Source organism: Fusarium proliferatum (assembly GCF_900067095.1).
Source record: "Fusarium proliferatum ET1 genome assembly, contig: FPRO_scaffold007, whole genome shotgun sequence".
In the NCBI taxonomy this organism is placed as follows: domain Eukaryota; kingdom Fungi; phylum Ascomycota; class Sordariomycetes; order Hypocreales; family Nectriaceae; genus Fusarium; species Fusarium proliferatum.
The window spans coordinates 1,871,759-1,890,503 of NW_022194796.1; the positions used below are offsets into that span (position 1 = coordinate 1,871,759).

General features: G+C 48.0%; 7 protein-coding genes across 7 annotated transcripts; 4 read left to right on the plus strand and 3 right to left on the minus strand.

Moving 5' to 3' along the window:
* Window positions 1–108: 108 nt before the first annotated feature.
* FPRO_07553 (uncharacterized protein) lies at window positions 109–801 on the plus strand (the record flags this gene model as incomplete). The annotated part of the gene is made up of 1 exon (XM_031234378.1): window positions 109–801. One exon carries the CDS (start codon window positions 109–111, stop codon window positions 799–801), a length of 693 nt encoding a protein of 230 aa, XP_031084121.1.
* A 149-nt stretch (window positions 802–950) lies between these two features.
* On the minus strand, window positions 951–1,553 carry FPRO_07552 (uncharacterized protein; the record flags this gene model as incomplete). Its single annotated transcript, XM_031234379.1, has 1 exon — window positions 951–1,553. The coding sequence occupies one exon, from the start codon at window positions 1,551–1,553 to the stop codon at window positions 951–953; it is 603 nt and encodes a 200-aa protein (XP_031084122.1).
* Window positions 1,554–1,590: 37 nt separating this feature from the next.
* On the plus strand, window positions 1,591–2,799 carry FPRO_07551 (uncharacterized protein; the record flags this gene model as incomplete). The annotated part of the gene is made up of 2 exons (XM_031234380.1): window positions 1,591–2,364; window positions 2,422–2,799. 2 exons carry the CDS (start codon window positions 1,591–1,593, stop codon window positions 2,797–2,799), a joined length of 1,152 nt encoding a protein of 383 aa, XP_031084123.1.
* A 129-nt stretch (window positions 2,800–2,928) lies between these two features.
* On the minus strand, window positions 2,929–6,412 carry FPRO_07550 (uncharacterized protein; the record flags this gene model as incomplete). The annotated part of the gene is made up of 4 exons (XM_031234381.1): window positions 2,929–2,964; window positions 3,035–5,043; window positions 5,091–6,250; window positions 6,300–6,412. The coding sequence occupies 4 exons, from the start codon at window positions 6,410–6,412 to the stop codon at window positions 2,929–2,931; spliced, it is 3,318 nt and encodes a 1,105-aa protein (XP_031084124.1).
* Window positions 6,413–9,539: 3,127 nt separating this feature from the next.
* On the plus strand, window positions 9,540–10,916 carry FPRO_07549 (uncharacterized protein; the record flags this gene model as incomplete). The annotated part of the gene is made up of 1 exon (XM_031234382.1): window positions 9,540–10,916. The coding sequence occupies one exon, from the start codon at window positions 9,540–9,542 to the stop codon at window positions 10,914–10,916; it is 1,377 nt and encodes a 458-aa protein (XP_031084125.1).
* A 275-nt stretch (window positions 10,917–11,191) lies between these two features.
* On the minus strand, window positions 11,192–14,470 carry FPRO_07548 (uncharacterized protein; the record flags this gene model as incomplete). The annotated part of the gene is made up of 7 exons (XM_031234384.1): window positions 11,192–12,164; window positions 12,220–12,498; window positions 12,544–12,655; window positions 12,712–13,347; window positions 13,393–13,845; window positions 13,895–14,093; window positions 14,144–14,470. The coding sequence occupies 7 exons, from the start codon at window positions 14,468–14,470 to the stop codon at window positions 11,192–11,194; spliced, it is 2,979 nt and encodes a 992-aa protein (XP_031084126.1).
* A 415-nt stretch (window positions 14,471–14,885) lies between these two features.
* Window positions 14,886–18,391, plus strand: FPRO_07547 (uncharacterized protein; the record flags this gene model as incomplete). The annotated part of the gene is made up of 10 exons (XM_031234385.1): window positions 14,886–15,133; window positions 15,184–15,508; window positions 15,569–16,185; window positions 16,238–16,569; window positions 16,619–16,652; window positions 16,701–16,888; window positions 16,947–17,847; window positions 17,891–18,076; window positions 18,126–18,276; window positions 18,323–18,391. 10 exons carry the CDS (start codon window positions 14,886–14,888, stop codon window positions 18,389–18,391), a joined length of 3,051 nt encoding a protein of 1,016 aa, XP_031084127.1.
* Between the last annotated feature and the right edge of the window lie 354 nt (window positions 18,392–18,745).

Below are 18,745 nucleotides of genomic sequence, written 5' to 3' on the forward strand. Positions count from 1 at the left end.
TTGCCAAGTAGCGCAACGTCAGCCGCCATGATATATAAGACTCTGCAATACGACAATACACGCAACACAATTGAAGCATGCTCTGGCCCGTGTGATCAAGAAGGAAATATGGGGTCTACCACCGAATCTATCAATATGCCCAAGTTGACACTCTATCGAGCCAATGGATCCTGCTCTCTCATTCCTCACGCAATTCTTCGTCACTACAAGATCCCCTTTACTGCAGTTCGACTCAAGTTCGGACCCAATGGAGTTGAGGCAGTTGACGGAAGCTTCAGTAACGCTCAATATCGATCTGTTCATCCGAGAGGATATGTACCGGCCTTGGCTGTTGACAACGAAGTCATCACCGAGATGCCGGCCATTCTGAGCTATATGTCCTCACTTGTCCCTGAGGAGAACTTGTTTGGCGTTGGTACTATTCAACAAGCCAAGGTTTTGGAGTGGCTTGTCTTTCTATCGGGCACACTGCACGGCCTTGGATATGGAGCTTGGCTGCGTCCTGGGAGATTCAGTGACGATGTTGCAGACCACAAGAGGATTCGTGCCAAGGGAAGGGAGGTTATCCATGAATCTTTTAAGAGGATAGATGATGCGCTGAAGAATCGGGAGTATATCGTCGGAAATGCTTTAACCTTCGTGGACTTCAACGTCTACATCTTTGCTCGTTGGGCGCAGGAGGTGGAGATTGATCTGGAGAAAGAGTACAGTCATTATTATGAACATGTTAGAAAGGTTGAGAGGATGGAAGGTGTTAGGGAAGCTGTTGAAAATGAGGGACTCAAGTTTGCATTTCCTTAGACTTCACTCGTCAATGCTGGGGTATAGCGAGCCTTTAATGGAACACATATCGCATTTCAAAAGGAAGAAACTTCATAAAGAATGTAAACATGCAGGTATTTGTCTATATGGACCGAACTCCAACTCCAAAAACTTACTGCCTACCCACCTCAGAATCCCTTCGCATGCCGTCTCTTATGCTTCTTCAAAAACGCCAAAGCCGAAGACTTGTTAATATACAGATTCATCCTAGCCAACCCACCGCAATATGCGAGATTATTCCCAGGACAGCCGATGTTGCAATCCGTCATGGAAACATTCTTGCCTTGACCAAAAGTTGGTAGAAGACCTTGCCAATTGATGGTGTTGCCGCACCAACATTCGCGACCGTTCTCGACACCTGCGTATTTGTACATCCAGCATTTTTCAAGACACGTATCAATCGTCATGGAGTTACCATCGTTCATGACAAGTTGAGGCAGTAAACGGCCGAGGAAAGGCTCCGAAACGCACGAGTAGCTTGTGAAGTTCTTGTTACCCTGGTCCACAGATGGTGTAGTTGTAGTCTTAGCACCAGCCTTGTAAAGCTGTAAGCGAAGAGTTCCACCACAGTAGTCTGTCTTGTCACCTGCGCAGGTAGCAGAGCAGTCCTTTTGGTTGAGGGCTTGATAACTTCCGAAATTGAGCTGATTACCACAGTAACACTCTCGACTGTTCTCGGTACCGAAGTAGGTGAAGCCACTACAGAAACTAGCGCAGCTTTCGAGGGTCATGTCATCACTGGCGGTGGCCTTGGAGTTGAGGGCGCGGATGAGGAAGCCTTCTGTCCAGCAGCCTTGGAAAGCCCACGTTCCGACCGTGTCGGAGATTGAAGGGCCTGTTGCTGTTGGCTTGATTGATGTTGAGGTGGTACTGGTAGTACTAGTAGTAGTTGAGGAAGCCCTCGAGGTTGTGGAGCTGCTGGTGGTTGAAGTACTGGAGCTAGTTGTGGTCGTAGAACTGGCTCGTAATGTCGTGCTAGAGGTGGCCGATGTCGATGACGTGGACGAGCTTGTAGTCGAAGACGTCGTTGAGGAAGGTACACCGGAAGTCGAACGAGATGTAGCGGTTGCAGAATTGACGCTAGATATGCTAGAAACACCAGCTGGACCTCCCACAACCAAGGAGCTCAACGAAGAGACAGCCGAGGCACCCGATGATATGGTAAGAGATGAGGAGCGGCTAACGATGGAAGACGTCGTCACTGAGGATAGCGCACTGAAGGAGGCGCTTAAAACACTCGAAGGCAACGTGTTTGACGATACCACGCTCGAGAGTACCGAACTCGAGATTGACGAAGTCGTGCTGGCGGTCGTAGTAGTGGAGACACGCGAGCTTGTTGAAGAGAGTGTGGCGAAGGTCGTCCATGTTGTTGAAGAAGTACTTGAGCTTACACTAGAAGTTGTCGTCGACGAAGTAGAGGCTGTAGACCTAGAAGAAGAACTGGTGCTACTGCTGCTGGCAGTCGAAGAAGCACTCGTTGCTGCGCCGCTCGTGGAAGAGCTGAAAACCGAGCTGCTCGAGCCTCCAGAGACCGAGAGACTCGTTGCAATACTTGTTGAGCCTGAGCTCCCATAAGAGGATGTCGCTACAAAGCTGGAGGCGGAAGAGGATGCGCTGTTAAGGCCACCGGCGAAATTGCCAAACACGCTCAGAGAAGTGCTGAAAGAGCTCGTGGAGCTTGTGGATATACTGCTAGAGACAGGAACTGAGATCGAGCTGCTGACTGAGCCTGTGCTAGTCGAAGCGCCGTTCGAGGTTGAGCTGGACACCCTACTAGAAGACGAGCTTCCACTTGTTGAGGTCAAGGAAGATGGGAGAGAGGCGCTTGAGGAGCTAGACGTAGCTCCAATGCTGGTCGATGCAACTGAACCAGAGCTCGACACAGAGAGAGCAGCACTTGAAGAGGTAGCGATCGAGGAGCCCACGCTACTAGCTGATGAAAAAGCTCCCATTGATGTGGGCAATGAACTACTGTAGACGGCATTGAGTTCATAGACGTTCAGATGGCTAGGGCCACCACAGTATTCGCTCGAGTTACCTAGTCATGTCAGTATGTCCCTGAACAAACCCAAGTATGAGTACCCACCATTGCAAAGCATACCGCAATCAGTGATCGGAGCAGGTACCGATCCATCGCTGAAGCTATTACCGCAATAACACTAATCTTGTTAGCACATCTCTGGAGACCAGTGCCGGAAGCTGGGCAACTCACCTCTCCACCATATTCCACACCAGCATAAATGAAGTTCTCATTACTACAAGCCTGCACACAGTTCGCAACCGTAGGCGGATTATTCCCCCTCCCATTAGGAAGTGCTCGAGCATTAGTAGCCTCAGTATAGCACCCAATGCTCGTATACCCACCAACACCAGGGTTTACAGACGGTCCTTGAGGCGTCGCAGCGCTGGCACTACTACCCGTAGTAATGCTTGCATACGACCCATCCCACTGAAGTGTATCAGCGAAGAGACTGATATAAGCTCCACTGCCGTCAATGCCATTTCCGCCGCAAATCTGGTTCAGACTACCCGCACAGTCGAAGTTACAGTTTGCATCGTCGACCTTTTGCGTGGGGATTTTGTTGCCTGCCCAGCATTCACTTCGATATTGCGTTCCGCAGAATGTGAGACCTTCTGAACCACAGGCATTGATGCACATCTCATTGGTGTTGGAGCTATTAGCATAAAGCTGGTTGGAGAGCTGGCGGCCGGGATTGTTCTCCTTGAAGCAGCCGACGTATTGATACCGTCCTTGTCCATTGGGGAGAAGGGGAGCAGCTTGTTCAGAGACAGCATTGCAGAAGAATTGCACTGCACGCTTTTCGAAAGACCATGTTGGATCGTTGGTGTTGATAGTCCACTGGGCGGTACCGTTGTATGATGGGAGGTTCCATTGGCTTTTGGGGACGGTGCATGTCAACGTTGCTGTCTGGCTTTGACCTGGAGCGATGAGTGTTCCTTCGGCGAGATCGATTTGGTTGGCGGATTTGATGATTCCTGGAACACCGAAGGGTGGTTTGGAGACTGTGAGACCGAGCTTGACACCACCGGGAGCAGCAGTGTTTGAGACGCGGAATTTGAGAGAACGAGATGTGTTTTCTGTGACGTTTCCGAAGGTAAAGGGATTGTTGGCATCGTACTTGACCCAGCCGCTTCCATCTGGTGTTTGGAACTCGAGAAGAGCGGTTGGAGGATCGCCAGCGGCAGCAGACAAAGACACAGTAGCATTGCCTCCGTTGGTGACAAACTTGACCCAAGCTGTGTAGTTGCCCGTAACGGAAGTATCTGGCTTGACAGAGATGGCAGTGTCGTTTCCTCCGGGGACTGTGCTTGGGATGCCAGTCAGTGTGAACTTACCGACGGTGAGACTACCAGTGCCAGACCAGGTGGTGAATGGACCGGATGACGAGGTATTGGAGTACAAAACTGAAGAGATCTGCAGATCACTCGATCCATCGTTGCCGATAAGAACGCTCTGGGCTTCAGCTTGTGTACCGGTGACGAGACCAGTGAACACCACAGCTTTGGGACTGACATCCAGCAGAGCATTTGAACTCTTGCCAACGCCCGTAAGCCTGACCTTGACAGACTTGCTGTACGATGCGTCCGAAACGCCCCAGGTCTGAATATTGATGGTAGTGCCCAATCTTCCAACACTCTTGGGCGTGAACTGTGCCGCGAATTGGAACGTATCCCCCGCAGACATCGACAATGGCAGACTCGGTGTCTGACTGATGTTATAATTCGTACCATCTGCAAGCGCAACACCTGTAACGCTGAGATCAAAGCCCGCCGTACAATTAACAAGCTGCACTCCGCTTCCCTGAAAGTCCACGGTCCCAAAGTCAATTGAACTCGTGCAGTTGAGTGGAAACTTATTCGTCGACCCAAGACCATAAAAGTATCCCACCGTCGTGCCGATATACGCCATACCATCACCAAACACAGGCCTGCTGAACTTGGTAATGCCCACAATGGTGAAGTTTCGAATGACGTTGAGGTAACCATTCTGAGGAACGGCGTCGTAGATCTTGAAGTTTGTGTTTTGGACGTCGGATACCCAGAGGAGACCTGTGCCTTCTTGGTTGTTGAGGGATGTTGTTGTGCCGTGGCTTACGCCGAGGATGTAGGCGTTGTTGGTGGGTGAGTCGGCGACTTTGGTGAAGTAGGGTGTGTTGTTGAGACAGGAGAATTTGAAGACGTGCGTTGGGTATTGGATCACTAGAATTGTTAGTAAGAGGAGTAGAGGGAGGTTTGAGTGGGCGTACCGTTGATGTAGATGTAACCTCCCTCAAGAGGATAAACACCAGCGCCCGCATACACAGAATTCTCATTCTGAAATGTTTGGATGACTCTATCCTTGGAGTTGGGACCATTGCGATAACCGCCAAGATCATCCAGATTAAGCCAATACGTCTTTCCAGACTTGCCCGTAACAATACCCATTCTCTTAATATCACCACACGAGAATTGACTCGGCAGAATCTCAAGCGGACTCGTTCCCAGATCCTTATCCGCACCATCAAGCTCCTGCTTCTCAAAGGGCATGAAGAAATCCACAATTGAGAGCGTACCATCACTGTTGATGGACATGTGAACAGCCGCTTGCTCCATCGCAGTCGGGGGCGTGAAGCCATTGACGGGAATGGTGGATAACTGAGAAGCGTAGCCGTTTCCAGTAGCGAAGAACATTGATCCTGCGTCGTCAGAGGCAAGACCGCCGCCAGATTGCCAGATTCCTGCGCCGGAAATGTTACTGCTTACGCCGAGACCTTCGGAAGCCCAGTGCTCGACGATTTGGCCGGTGGTCTTGTCCCAGCCCATGATCCAGCCTGTGAAGTTGTACTGCACACAATGTGATGCGAAGCCGGCGTAGACGTATTGTCCTGTGTGGAGTAATCCGGGTCGTTGGTGGTGGATGCCGCCCGTGAACATCCTCTCCGGATTATTTCTTGCAATTGTACCCTCAAGATCGACGGGGAAGTTCTGTCGCTCCGAAAGATCATTTACATTGATAGCGTGTATCTTATACCTTCCAGCCGGTCTGCCCTGGGGAACCTGACCCGCATTCTGATTAACATAAGTCTTTGATGTGATATACCACGTATCGGTATCAGGATCAATAACACCAGTTGCTGTGACACCAACAGTAGGGTTAACATCAACACAACCGTCCAAATCAGCAGTAAGGAACGGAATGCCGATGTTGCGCGATGCAAGAATAACACCAGTCTTTGCATCGAGTTTATAAATATTATTCTGAGTCGTCGCGAGATAAACATATTGTGCCGTCCCGCCTGAAGGAGTGTAGACGAGAGGTTGCGAGAAGATCTGTTCAGCGGCGCCGACGTATTTTCCAGGGAGGGCTGTTTTGAAGACGATGTCGAACTGAGGACTTCCTACGATTGCGGGATCCATGTTATGGTTACTTAGAAGTCAGTTAGTGTGAGTAAGGGCAAGGGAACTGGGGTTTGTACGTTTGGTAGCCTGTTCGGGAGTTGTCGCCTCCCCAGGTGATGGTATCTGTCGATGCGAGACCGCATGTTAGGCCAACCAGGGCCGATAGAATGAGTGTGAGTAGCAGCTTCATGTTGAAAGGAGTGGTGAAGCGCAAAGAATGAGTGAATGAATGAATGACGATGTCAAAAACGTTCCCCTAGGGACGCTGCGTGATGGCAAGGCCCGTTCTATATACCCTCTCCCCCACCAACACTCGCTCAAGGCCATCCCGAAGTCCAGATCGCCATCAAACTTCAATTCAACAGTCTTGGCTCGTCCACTCCGGGCTTTCGGATCACTTCACGGTTTGAACATGCCGATGCGCCGTTAACCTTTCGGCAGACCGTCCAGACAGAAGATGGGACGTCGCGCCACGAGTCGAATACATTCCAGGCATGATGCAAACTCTTAGAATTGATGGTCTGTGGATTCAAGGTGTCGTGCTAGGGTGAAGCCACAGGGGAACGAGGCTGTTGGTGATGCCATTTCTGGTGTCTCTAGACTATTTGCGGTGGTGGTTGTGGCGACAATGGCTTTGTTCCTGATCGCCGTGTGGGGAATGGTGCCTTTCCAGATCCGATTGTGTCGGACCCTGCATCGACCTGCAAGAAGTGTCGAGATTTGATTTGTCTGGAATGTTGCAGGTTTTAGTGTTTTGCCAAAACATTAGCGGTTTCGTGCCTTGCATTTATGAGCTTCGTACCTGGCATTGCCTTCACTGCAATTATAACACTCTCAGGGGGCCCGTTAGTGACTACCAATCACACAAAATGTGCCGATTTGCAGGCAGTTACTGGCCTACTATAAGAGTTGTCATGGATGCCGGTATGAATAGCTCGACAGTTATTTTTTACCAAACGGAGAGATGTGCTCATTTCTAACTATCGCTTTTTGGTTTTTTATTTATTGTCTTCGTTTTTATTAAAAGTATCGATTCGCTGAAAATCCATTGGGATCAGGGCAAGCTGTATTACAGCGCCTCCCATTGCGAAGATAATAACTAGAGCGGCTTTTAACACCACTTTAGAAATGCAACTCATTATTATTAAGAGTATAACTTCGCAGCGCAGACTCGTAAAAGAGTCCGAACAGACGAGTTTCACTGGCGTGCTAATTCTTGAATAAGTCATTTTAACAATCATAGATACCGTAAAGTGACAATGGCCTCGCGGGTGGGGGTGGGGGGGAACACGGCCCTTGATGGGTTTGTCTTACACCAAAATTCGCTAGCGATCCACCGATTTGGGGTCTGTGTTTCGTTTCCCCCCTAGAATCACCCCCTTGAAGTCAGAATTTCGCAGTGCATGGCGGTGCCCTTCACTGCATTTTTAGTCAAGCCTGACCTGGCTGTCTTAGCGAACAAACAGCGTCGCTCTCGATCTTGCATGGAGATTGGGAGGGAACATTTTCACTGTATTTTTAACCCATCCTAAAGTCTTCCTCTCCTGATCAGTTAAGATGAGTGAGCATTTAGTTGAGAGCCATGGAAGGCTTCGACATCGCCCAGTCGACCCTAAGTCCCTATAGCCCTGGCTGCCAAAATCACAAATATGAACGATTCACTGTGTTTGCTAACTTGTCGCGAGGTCATATAATAGGCAGTAGCTGTGATAATTTTGACTGGTTCCCCTTTGCCTGCTCTGTCTCTACCCATAGTGAGTGATGTTTATCGGGACAATTTATCGGGTTTCATCAAGAGAGGTACTTCATATCCAGCTACTGATCCAGGTCTCAGGTAACTTATAGTAGCAAGGTAGAGTCTAAGAGAGTTATTCCTGGATCTGTGTAAAGCGGGCAAACTTCTTTGTATGTCTATTGAAAGCTGGGCTTTTATTGGGTAATATTCTCAGACTCATTTCCGTCAAATTGTGTTCTTTTCAGTTACCTGCCTACTTTTATCCTTTCTACTAAAAATGAAGTAGCTGGCAGATAAACAATTCATCAGGCCATGGTTGGTCAAGGGGCCGTGCCAATAGAACACGAGACTGGATATGGTGGTACCCCTACGGAGTAGATCGGTGGATTTTGGTGCAAGCCAGAGGTCAGCTAGTGGCCCGCCAGCCAGTCTCACGTCACAAACGGGCTCTTGGGGCTCCAACTTCACTGCAATTTTAGCCCATCTCATGGATGTATTCCACGCGAAGTAGGTACAAAGGCTATGTCACCCAAGCATCACCAATGTGACAATCTTTATCTTCGCCAACGCATGGCCTGAGATGGGTTGTTGGCATCACCTTCACATCAAATTCACTCTACATAGGGACTATACACACTTCCATGGCTAAACCCCAAATGTTAGTATGATGAGATCCCAGAGCACTTGTCCTTGGATATTCACCACATAGCCAGGTAACACTCGCATCTCCTTCAACTAGGATCATCCTTGCAGAGCCTTTTCACTGCATTTTTAACTCATCTGGACACGCCACGCCCCACTAGTTTTTCAAGCTCCATCCTTAATTTCTTCTTAAAAACTATCGAGCCCTCGAGGGAGCGATGCTCACTCAGCCTGATCTTGCGAGCTTTCTTCTGTAAGCTATTCATCAGTTTCATTGCTGCTTGACCCTGATGCCCAACATTTTCGTGGGGTAGTGATCTATCCTGGTCGACTACGCATAGATATCAACTCTGCATAGTCCATACCAGCCACATACAATCTTACCCGGAAATGGAGAGGCCTGTCGATACGGGCCACGCCCTGCCGGCACTTAAAAGAACGCGCGTGCAACGATATGTATGTCGATGCGATGCTTGTACAAGTTTATTTTCCCGACAGGCGCTACATAATCTGAACTCCTCTTCTGGTTATGGCCATAAAACCCGGCAGGGTCTCTTGACTTCAGCCAGAGCTGGCTGTGACCTGTGCGAGCTCATTTTGGAGGCTGGGTTGAAAGAGTTTGGACACAATATCTGGAACAATGAGGGACTTCTACGTTTCTGGAACTCGAAACCGAATTCAGCAGGCAGAAGCTCAGATCTCAATACCTTGACTGGTCGAGTGAATGGTCTAATTGGAAGTATCTTGCTCTATCCATTTGTGAAAGAAAGTTCGGGATAAGCCCTATTCTTCTTGCTTTCTCGTCTAACATGCCTTCCCAGATGATCCCCTCTCCTCCTTGATAAAACGGCGGCCACTACGCAGAGATGTTTCAAGCCCGGAGGTTTATTCATCCGCTAAAATGTTGATAGAGGCTTGTATGGGTCCACATGCATCAAGCATGGGTCATCAAAAGTGTCAATACTCAAGAGATATTGTCCTTCCCACGCGCGTAATAAATGTCAGTGGCCATACTGCGCAGCTCCAGATCAATGATACAGAAGCTCGAGGAACATACCTCGCCTTGAGCTACTGTTGGGGTAAACCGGACCCGAAAATGCAAAGCCGACTATCAGAACTACGCCTAAATAACGAGCAAGATCTCGTAAAGGAGATCAAACTTCAAGAATTGGAACAGTCTGTCCAAGACGCAATACGTGTGACTCGGGAACTGGGGTTTTCTTATCTCTGGGTGGATAGATTGTGCATCATTCAAAACTGCACAGATGATAAGAGACGAGAGATTAGCAAGATGGCGACGACATACAAGAATGCTGCTATAACATTGGCTGCTGGGACTGCTACAAGAGCATGTGAAGGATTCCTGGGAAAATTGCCTGGAAAGAATGCTACGTATTTGCCGGAGAATCAGTTCGACATACCGATGAAGGATGGAAGTACAGGGACTGTCTATCTGTCAGGAAGCCCGTATCAGCCTAACCATCCTTTAGACAAAAGGGGGTGGACTCTTCAAGAGTACATGCTTTCGTCCCGTATGCTCATCTTCTCAGATTACCAACTCCTTTGGCAGTGCCAGGAAACTGAACTGCAGAGCGTCACAGGAAATGATATAGGTATAGAATACCAGCAACATCTTGAGTCATTGCCGTGGGCTTCCTTCGACGAGGATGGTGAACCATCCTACGGAACACATGATTCAGAGAAACTCTATCTCTGGAAGACAATCATTGTTCAGTATACACAACGGCAGCTGAAAGACCCCGAAGATAGGCTACCAGCGGTCACGGGTATCACAACTGAGTTACAAAAGGTCTGGCGAGACTCTCATATCTACGGTCACTGGGAGCGATGGTTTATCCAACTTCTGGCATGGTACAAGCCTGATAACGGAAGAGTGAAGGAAAGACACCCTAAGAGAGCTCCCAGTTGGTCCTGGGTATCAGTCGATGGAAAGATCCGATTCGAAGACCCGATGGAGGTTGAGGATGCTAAGATCGAGGTTTTGACAGCAGCCAAGGTTAGGCTATGTTGTCGAATTCTTCAATTCAGTGATATAAGCCCCCATAAGCGGTGCACGCTGTCCACAATGCTGGATCTTGTGGAGTCAGCTTCAGATGTTGAATTCGGAGGGAGGAAATGCGAGTATCTTCTCCTGGGCAAAACTGGCAGTTATCAACAGGAAACCGGAGTTGCTATAATGATACTCAAAGCCCCTAGCGGAAGTTATAGGAGAGTAGGCTTAGCCCTGTTCGAAGACATGGCAGTTTGGACTGGCGTAAAGTTCCAGAGTGTTGATCTGGAGCCAAAAGAAAAGTAGGCCATCCTTTCAATGCCAACCTAGTGTTCCCAGATCAAATTATCACTGCATATTCTCTTGGAAGCACATACTTTCCAGCGAGGCAAGAAATTTTGGGCCGCAGTCCCCAAATGATGTCGGTAAACTCAATACATCTTACATAGCTGTAAAATTGCTCAAGGAATGTTGTATAAAAGTTCAAATACTGAGCTAGATGTGTTACCTGCAGTCGAGTTCTCTCCCTGGGAGCCTATACCAACACGTAGAACCTAGAATCCAGCTTCTCTCCCTCTGTATCAATATCCCCTCTTCGCGTGTATCTTCTCATGCCTTCGACAGTCATTAATCCTAGCAAAGGCTTTCCTACAGGTCGTGCAAGAGTAAGGCCTGTCCCCAAAATGACTTCGCTCGTGGCTCTTGAGATTGATGTTTCTCGTGAATGTCTTGTTACAAATCTGGCAAACGAATCTTCCGGAGACCTGTCGACGGCTCAAGGTCTCAAAGATGGCAGGGCCTTCGCTAAGTTCCGCATGGTAAATATTGACATGCCGTTCCCTGTCCTTGTTGCTTACAAAACCGAGAGGAGCAGCGTTGCAGGATACAGGGCATTGGAAAGGTCTCTCGTGTCGCTTTCCGTGATTATCTCGGTCTAGCGTGTTGTTGTAGCCCGCATGGAAGAAACGACAGAGTGTGCGATCACACTTGTAGGGCTTTGAGCCATAGTAGTCCTCCACGGTATCCTCGTCACCGACTTCTCGGTGGACAAAGAGAACTTCCAGCTGCGTTCTATTGTCCTTGAGCCCATTCTCGATCTGCTTAATGCCAACTGTGTTTCGTGTTGAGTAATCCCCTCGCTGGTGAGTATATATGTGGTTCCAGAGAAAGTAAAGGTCTTCATAGAGTTCCAAGTCGACGAACTTCTCTATGTGGTCCGCGACTAATTCAACGTGCTTGATGGTAGTTAAGTCTGCACGATGGGTATTGACAAAATGCTTCAAAGCAAATGTGAATTCTGCTGCAACATTTCGAAAGGTCTCAGAGGTAAAGACCTCACTGCACTCTCTGATCAAGGTGTCGGTATGATGAAGCCAATGGGCGCACGCGTAATCCTGGAAAGAGAACCAGCCCAATTTCGCATGCTCGCTTCTTTGGTGCTCTCTGTAGTTGATGTCCTGGATAAAGCAAGGAAGGGTCAAGTATCTGAGACACATAGTGGTCAGCTGGCACTGAACTTGCTTCTCACTGATATGCCTGTTCTCTATGATATATCTAAAAGCACAAAGAGTTAGTCACTTGCCATTAACGATTCTCAGTCAAGACTAACCTGCATGCGGTTGAATGAACCAGTCGAATATAACCTCCGTCAAGTACATGAACGATGGAGCCGAGATACGTCTCCATATCTTGTCGCAACATGTCATTCTCAAAATCGATATGGAGTTTATGAGGGTCGAAGCATAAAATTGCTTGTATCTCGTTCCATCTAAGTGGTCGCTTGGCACATATGAGCCACCCAAAGAGCAGCTTTGATCTCTCCCACCTCGCAGAACCTCCTGACTGGGCCGTGAGATTGCTCTTGACAGAATCCAGCAATTTTTCATACCTGAAATGGTAAGTTGAAGTCAAATACTAGGATCAGAGTACATACATATCTCCAAGCTTCGGGGGTAGTATCCCTTTTCTGAGTAGGGTCAACAAGCCACCTTTGGTATCTTGCTGTAAAAGAAATTCAATGGCCAGATGTGCGTAGAGAAACGAGCCTAAAATGTTGGATCAGCCTGAACCCTCCAGTGATACGGTGTCAATCCATATTGACCTTGGCTTTGACGGCATATTATGCGTTCAACGTCTAATTTATCAGCTTCAGAAAGACTGAAACCAATACTGTGACTTGACTTCGAGAATTCTGGAAGTTTCTTCTGCACAAAAGCCCTAATGTCGTCGTGGTTGTCCTCGGGCCTGAGCGCTATACTGATGCAATCATCTCCAGGGACATACTTCTTAGTATCAGATGTTTCTCGGCCGATGAAAAGGACTCTCAAATGCCCCAATCTAATTTGCGTATCGTATGCCGACACCAGATCCTTGAAGAACTTGGCAGTTTGGTCAATCTCGGCTCCATGACATTCATCTACTCCATCTATCACGATGTAGTGCCTTACAGAGAACTCAATGAATGTCTTGATGAGCTTTTGAGCTAGCTTTGCATCAATTAGGATGGAGCCTCCACTGGAGACCTTTTCCTGGTAGCAATATGGGATTATATAGTCCTCGGCCTCTACCATCTGCAGGAGTATGCCCTTCAGAATATCAAGATGGTTTCTGTGTTCAATGTCGTTTTCTTGGCAGTAAAAGTAGCATGTTTTACTGTCGTCTGGAAATGAGGGCATGGTATTATGGAGTTTCGATGACTTTAGTTCATCAACTATTAGTGATGCAAGTACCGTTTTGCCTGGATTCATCAGCATCGTATTGAATGTCTCTGGGGAATACTTACCATATCCGACGTTCGCATGCAGCCATATGGCTGAGTGAGGAGGGTCTTCCTCTCCCATCCATTCTGAAATATCGCTGTAGTTTCGGAAAAGCCAACGGCCACTCTTGGGGCAGATCGCCATCTCGCGAAATTCGTTCTGCAATCGTTGCATCTTCCGAGAAGAGGTGATCCATTCGGTCACTTCGTACTTTCTTTCTCGGCGCCGGGCTATTTCGTCGATCTCGAAGTTCTTCCAGGCTGACTTGTTGCCATACGAGTACTGCTGGAAAGGCGCATGTAGGGTATCGGAGTCTTTGGAATTAGACGATTCTGTTGAACTGTTATGACTTGGAGGCTCACCTTGGATAGAATAGTGGTCTTTGATAAACTTTGCGTGTCTGCCTAAAGAGGCTGATAGTTTTGAGAATAGGCCACTTGCGTCATCCCAAACCGATCTCTGAAGCCGTTGCCATACTTGAATAAGTCAGTAGAGTGACACTCGTCCTTTTAAAGGATATCTTACGCTTTGCTGTAAGTGAGAAGAGTTTGTATGATGTGAAATGAAACCGCTGTATGTCATCGTAGATATTGACTATGCACTCTATGGCGGGCGGGAACTTTTGGAATAACTCTTCGAATTGAGTCAAGGCCAGGAGTTGGGCTCCAAGGAGTCCGTAAACATCGAGCACTCCGTCAAAAGCCCTTTCAGAAGTGTTGGTAGTCTGTGAGCGTTTAACTGAGTCCCGTGCATGAACCAGAGCCCAATAATTACCCTGAGTAAGAACTTTACTGAGCCCCAAACCATTGACATCACACCTCTCGTGCCAGGAAACTTGAGCTGCAAGAGGACTTTCTCGAGTTCTTCCATGCCGTCAAGAAACATCCGCAGTCGATTCATATCCATCATGTTGTTTGTTTTATCTCGCAGCAATTGAATATCTCGGATTTCTTTTCGCATGTCTCCATCAGTCGTGCTTTCGAACTCTTCTTCGTGGTGGGATTTTAGGGACCTCCTGAAACCTTCAGCTAATTCATAAAGCCGGTCCATCTTGATGAGCGATTGAGTGACAATGGCTAAAGCCCTTGGAGATCCAGCCATGAAAGGCCACTAAAATAATGAGAAAGACAGGACCAGCGGTGAAGGACCCAAGGGCAACTGTAGAGAGGAGAGCCTCAAAGTCGCCTTGCTGGGAGCCTTTAATGGCGGTGTTGCATTTTCAAGCCTTACCATCCAATCGCTGGGTAACACACCCGCACAGCGAACCAGATATGATGATGCGGGTCTGCCTTTTTGGCCAAGCGAGCTGCAGTTGGCTGAAAACAGAGATTCTGATTCGACGTTGGGTCAAAGACTTCAGGGATCTCCTGCATGGAACAAGCGCTTGCACAGCCTGATTCTTGTATTTTCCGTGTGTCAGCAAGGACTTGGCCGTTCAAGTTCTGATACTTCAGCAGGACGCGGTTCAGAATCAGATACTTTCCATTGCGTTTGAGTATTTCGAAATATACACAATATGTCTAACTTGCGGGATCTTCTTAATCCCTTAAGTGACGACAAGCAGCATGCGTCTCACTCTAGCGACGAGCTGGGAGTAGACCGAGACCGAGACCAAGATCCCTACATGAGCGATGCGTTTAGTGCGCAAGTGCTCGGCAACAATGGGTCGATTGATGAGACCTCACAAGCATTTTGGTGGGCTCTAAATGGAGACGTTACTGAGGCTGATAACTACCTCCAGTCGAGTCTTACAAACACCCAGATGTATGTAGTTTTCCATATCAATTAAATCTATGACTAATGATAAAAACCAGCGATTCTCTATTTCCAGAACAAGGGCTCTCTATGCACCAATATTCTCAAAATCATGGTCTAGACGTTGACCCACAACTTGGAAGGGTAGATTTTGATATGGACTTCGACATGAACGGTTTTCAGATTACGCCTCACCCCAATGATGAAGAGAACTTCCCCTTAGATGTGCCTACTTCTCTTGAAAGCTTCCAATTCCTTCAGTTACCCACCGAAAGCTCTCGGGAAGGGTCGGCTATGACACCTGAGGTTTCTGTGCCAAGTCGGTCAAATGCAACACCTATAACACTACCGGAAGATGTCGACGTCATAGTTCATTACGGCATGGTAATTACATACACCTCCGATCATGTTACTCAGCTAAGGCCTGTCACTAATTTGATTTAGCTTCATAACATCGAAGTGAAACTAGTGCCTGTCGACATGTCATCCATAGATGAAAGACTGGCAGCAGAAACCTCAGCTTATCAGTGCTTTACGCCAACGGAGTATCAGAAACAACTTATGCTTCGCTTTCCTGGTGATGGGGATCATTTTGGACATCTGCCTTTAGCCGCAGGCCAGACTCTCTTACTTCTGATGACGCAGCCTTCAGTTGATATTCAGCCACTGGCTCTGAGATGCGATCTGAGAGAGGTCATAAGCCGCGCAAACAAACCCGCGGATGCTAGGGTGAAAGTCGACATAAATATCTATGGCCTCCGATCTAAGGCGTTGGATATTGGCAAAAGGCTCTCCAATGGAAAGCTGTGGCTTCAGAGATCTAGCCACGGAAGACATGGTGTTGCTTACGAGAATCCGCACTTCTTGAGCATTAGCGTCCAAGATACCGGGATCGATGAAGTCCAGATTACGGGACTGGTTGTCACTGATAGCGCCCTGAAGAAAGTTAGCAAGGAAGATCAGCTACGGAAGATGGTGGATGAGGTCTACAAAACAGTCGAGAACAACCGCGAACTCGAGATGGTTGAAGGTGGTGACAGGGTGACTCGTCGGTTGCTAAGGTAGCGTACCCGAACTAGAGCCCAGTTGACCGTGGTGCTAATAAGGTAATAGACATCAGAAGGAAGCACTTGGTTTTATGCTTGAGAGAGAGTCTGGGCACATCAACGAGAGGTACAGACTTTGGGAAGAGATCAAGCATGGCGATGGGAAAGTCCAATATCGACATAGAATCACCAAGAGACGTAAGGATATACGGCCAGAGGAGAAAGGCGGCGGTATTCTTGCCGATGACATGGGGATGGGAAAGTCGCTTTCCATCCTCGCTTTGATCATGAAAACTCTTGAAAATGGCCGAGAGTGGGCCGAGGGCAAAAATGCAGAGCATAAGAGCAGGAGGTCTCTCAAATTCTCTCGTTCTACTCTGGTTGTAGTCTCAGCAGCTTGTGAGTCTCTCCTCATTATCACGCTTGTTTCAGTTGCTGACGAACTCAGTATTGGTCGATGAGTGGATGAACGAGGTGAAGAAGTAAGTGTCACGAGACTTCACTAGGGGGAAATTTCTGACCCCGTACAGGCACCTACAGAATGGTATCAGAGTGGTCAAGTACCATGGCGAAAAGAGGCCAAAGACCGCCGAAGAGCTAGAAGACCTAGATATCGTAGTGACAACATACCATACGCTCACTGCCGAGTATCTAGTAGGGAAAGGAAAGAATTCACCGCTATACCAATTGGGCTGGTATCGAATAGTCCTTGACGAAGGTGAGCCATCTTGCTGCTGCGCTTATCGAGATGCCTGACTAACTGGGGGGGCTTAAAGCTCATATCATCCGTCGTCCATCCACCAAATTCTTCCAGGCGTGTGAATATCTCCACGCCAACTCTCGGTGGTGCCTCTCTGGGACACCCATCCAAAATAAGCTCACCGATATTGGCTCACTGTTCCGCTTCATTCGCGCCGAACCATTCGACAAGGCATCCGAGTTCAGAAAGTGGATAGAAACACCATTCGATAACTCATTCGACGAACCGGAGCTCGTAAGGGATCGCCTAGTCCTACTCCTTGAAGCACTGTGTCTTCGCCGGACTAGAGAGGTCCTCAACTTACCCAAAACAAGGCAGTTTGTCCGGCATTTGGATTTCAGTCCGAAAGAGCGAGATCAGTACGACAAAACAAAGGCTGTCATTCTACGTAACATGCAGCATCGTATGGGTGAAGTCAAAAAGAGCTCCCAGTTCGGCATGTTCCAGATGTGGCTTCAGCTGCGAATTGTCTGCAACCACGGAACATATCAAAAGCTCTTTTCCTGGCATCGGAGAAGCCTTTTGGAAGAACGAGAGGCTATAGTTGGAACTGCTGGTCAATATGGCGAGATATCCTGCGTGGGATGTGAGGAGCCGATGCCGATACTTGGACGTGACTTAACCAAAAGAATGTTTGATGACGAATGCTCACATATCCTATGCTCGAAGTGCATTGAAGAGTCAAATATGAACTTACCCGAGGCACAAAGACGGTGCCCCGTCTGCATCAGATGGTTCAAAGAATCTTCAGTTCCTCGAGATGAGCAAGCTTTGGCAGACGGTGAGAGACCGAAGAAGCGGAGAAAGGCTGCTGTTGCAAAAGATGATCACGAGAGTTACTTCAACGAACAAGGGTTTTCAACGAAGATACGGGCTTTGGTGGAGGATGTTCTGAAGGATCTATGGAAAACAAAAAGGTATGCCTATCTAAAATTCCTGTTATATTCTAACAATCAACAGTATCATCTTTTCTTGCTGGACACGAACGCTGTATTTGATATCAAGACATCTGGAACAGGCTAAAATTCCATACCTTCAACTCGACGGTGAGAGCCCACTGCACCAACGACAGGCTACGCTCCTTAAGTTTGAGAAGGAGGATGAGACTCCTGTTCTTATCATGACAACAGGAACCGGAGCATTTGGGTGAGTCAATTACTCTTGTAGTGGCATCTGTAGACTCACACTATTCTAGGCTGAATTTGACTTGCGCAAATCGAATCTTCATCACAGAACTACAATGGAATCCCAGCGTCGAGAGCCAAGCGATTTCCAGAGCTATTCGCCTCGGGCAACAAAGTGAAGTTCGAGTTACAAGATATATCATCAACAATACTGTGGAAGAGGTACGAGGTTCCATTAATAAAAATGGAGCATGACTAATAAGTGCAGGACATACGGCAGCAACAAGAGTACAAAAAGCAAATAGCAGCACTAGGCTTTGAGGAAGTAATCAATTAGATGTCATATATACCGGCCTACGGATGGTTTCTTTTCTCCCTTTCAAGATCAATAATGCTTCACCATTATTATTGCCGTGGACCCTGGACAGGAATGCCTAATCCGGAAGGCTCCAGAGCGTGTTAAAATTGCAGTGAAGGGGCAGCGCTTGTTCCAACAGACAGAACTTAGAGCCTCAAGGTATATGCATCCATACTTAGCGCCGAAGAGACTTGCAGCTGCCCGCTCAAGACAGCCACCAGTAACCTGACTGAGTCTAGCGTACCACTGGTGCTCTCATTTTACCCTCCACTTTTGGCTTAGTGTCCATCCAATCTCTGACTAGCGTTTGCGGAGACAAAGCTCCAACCGATT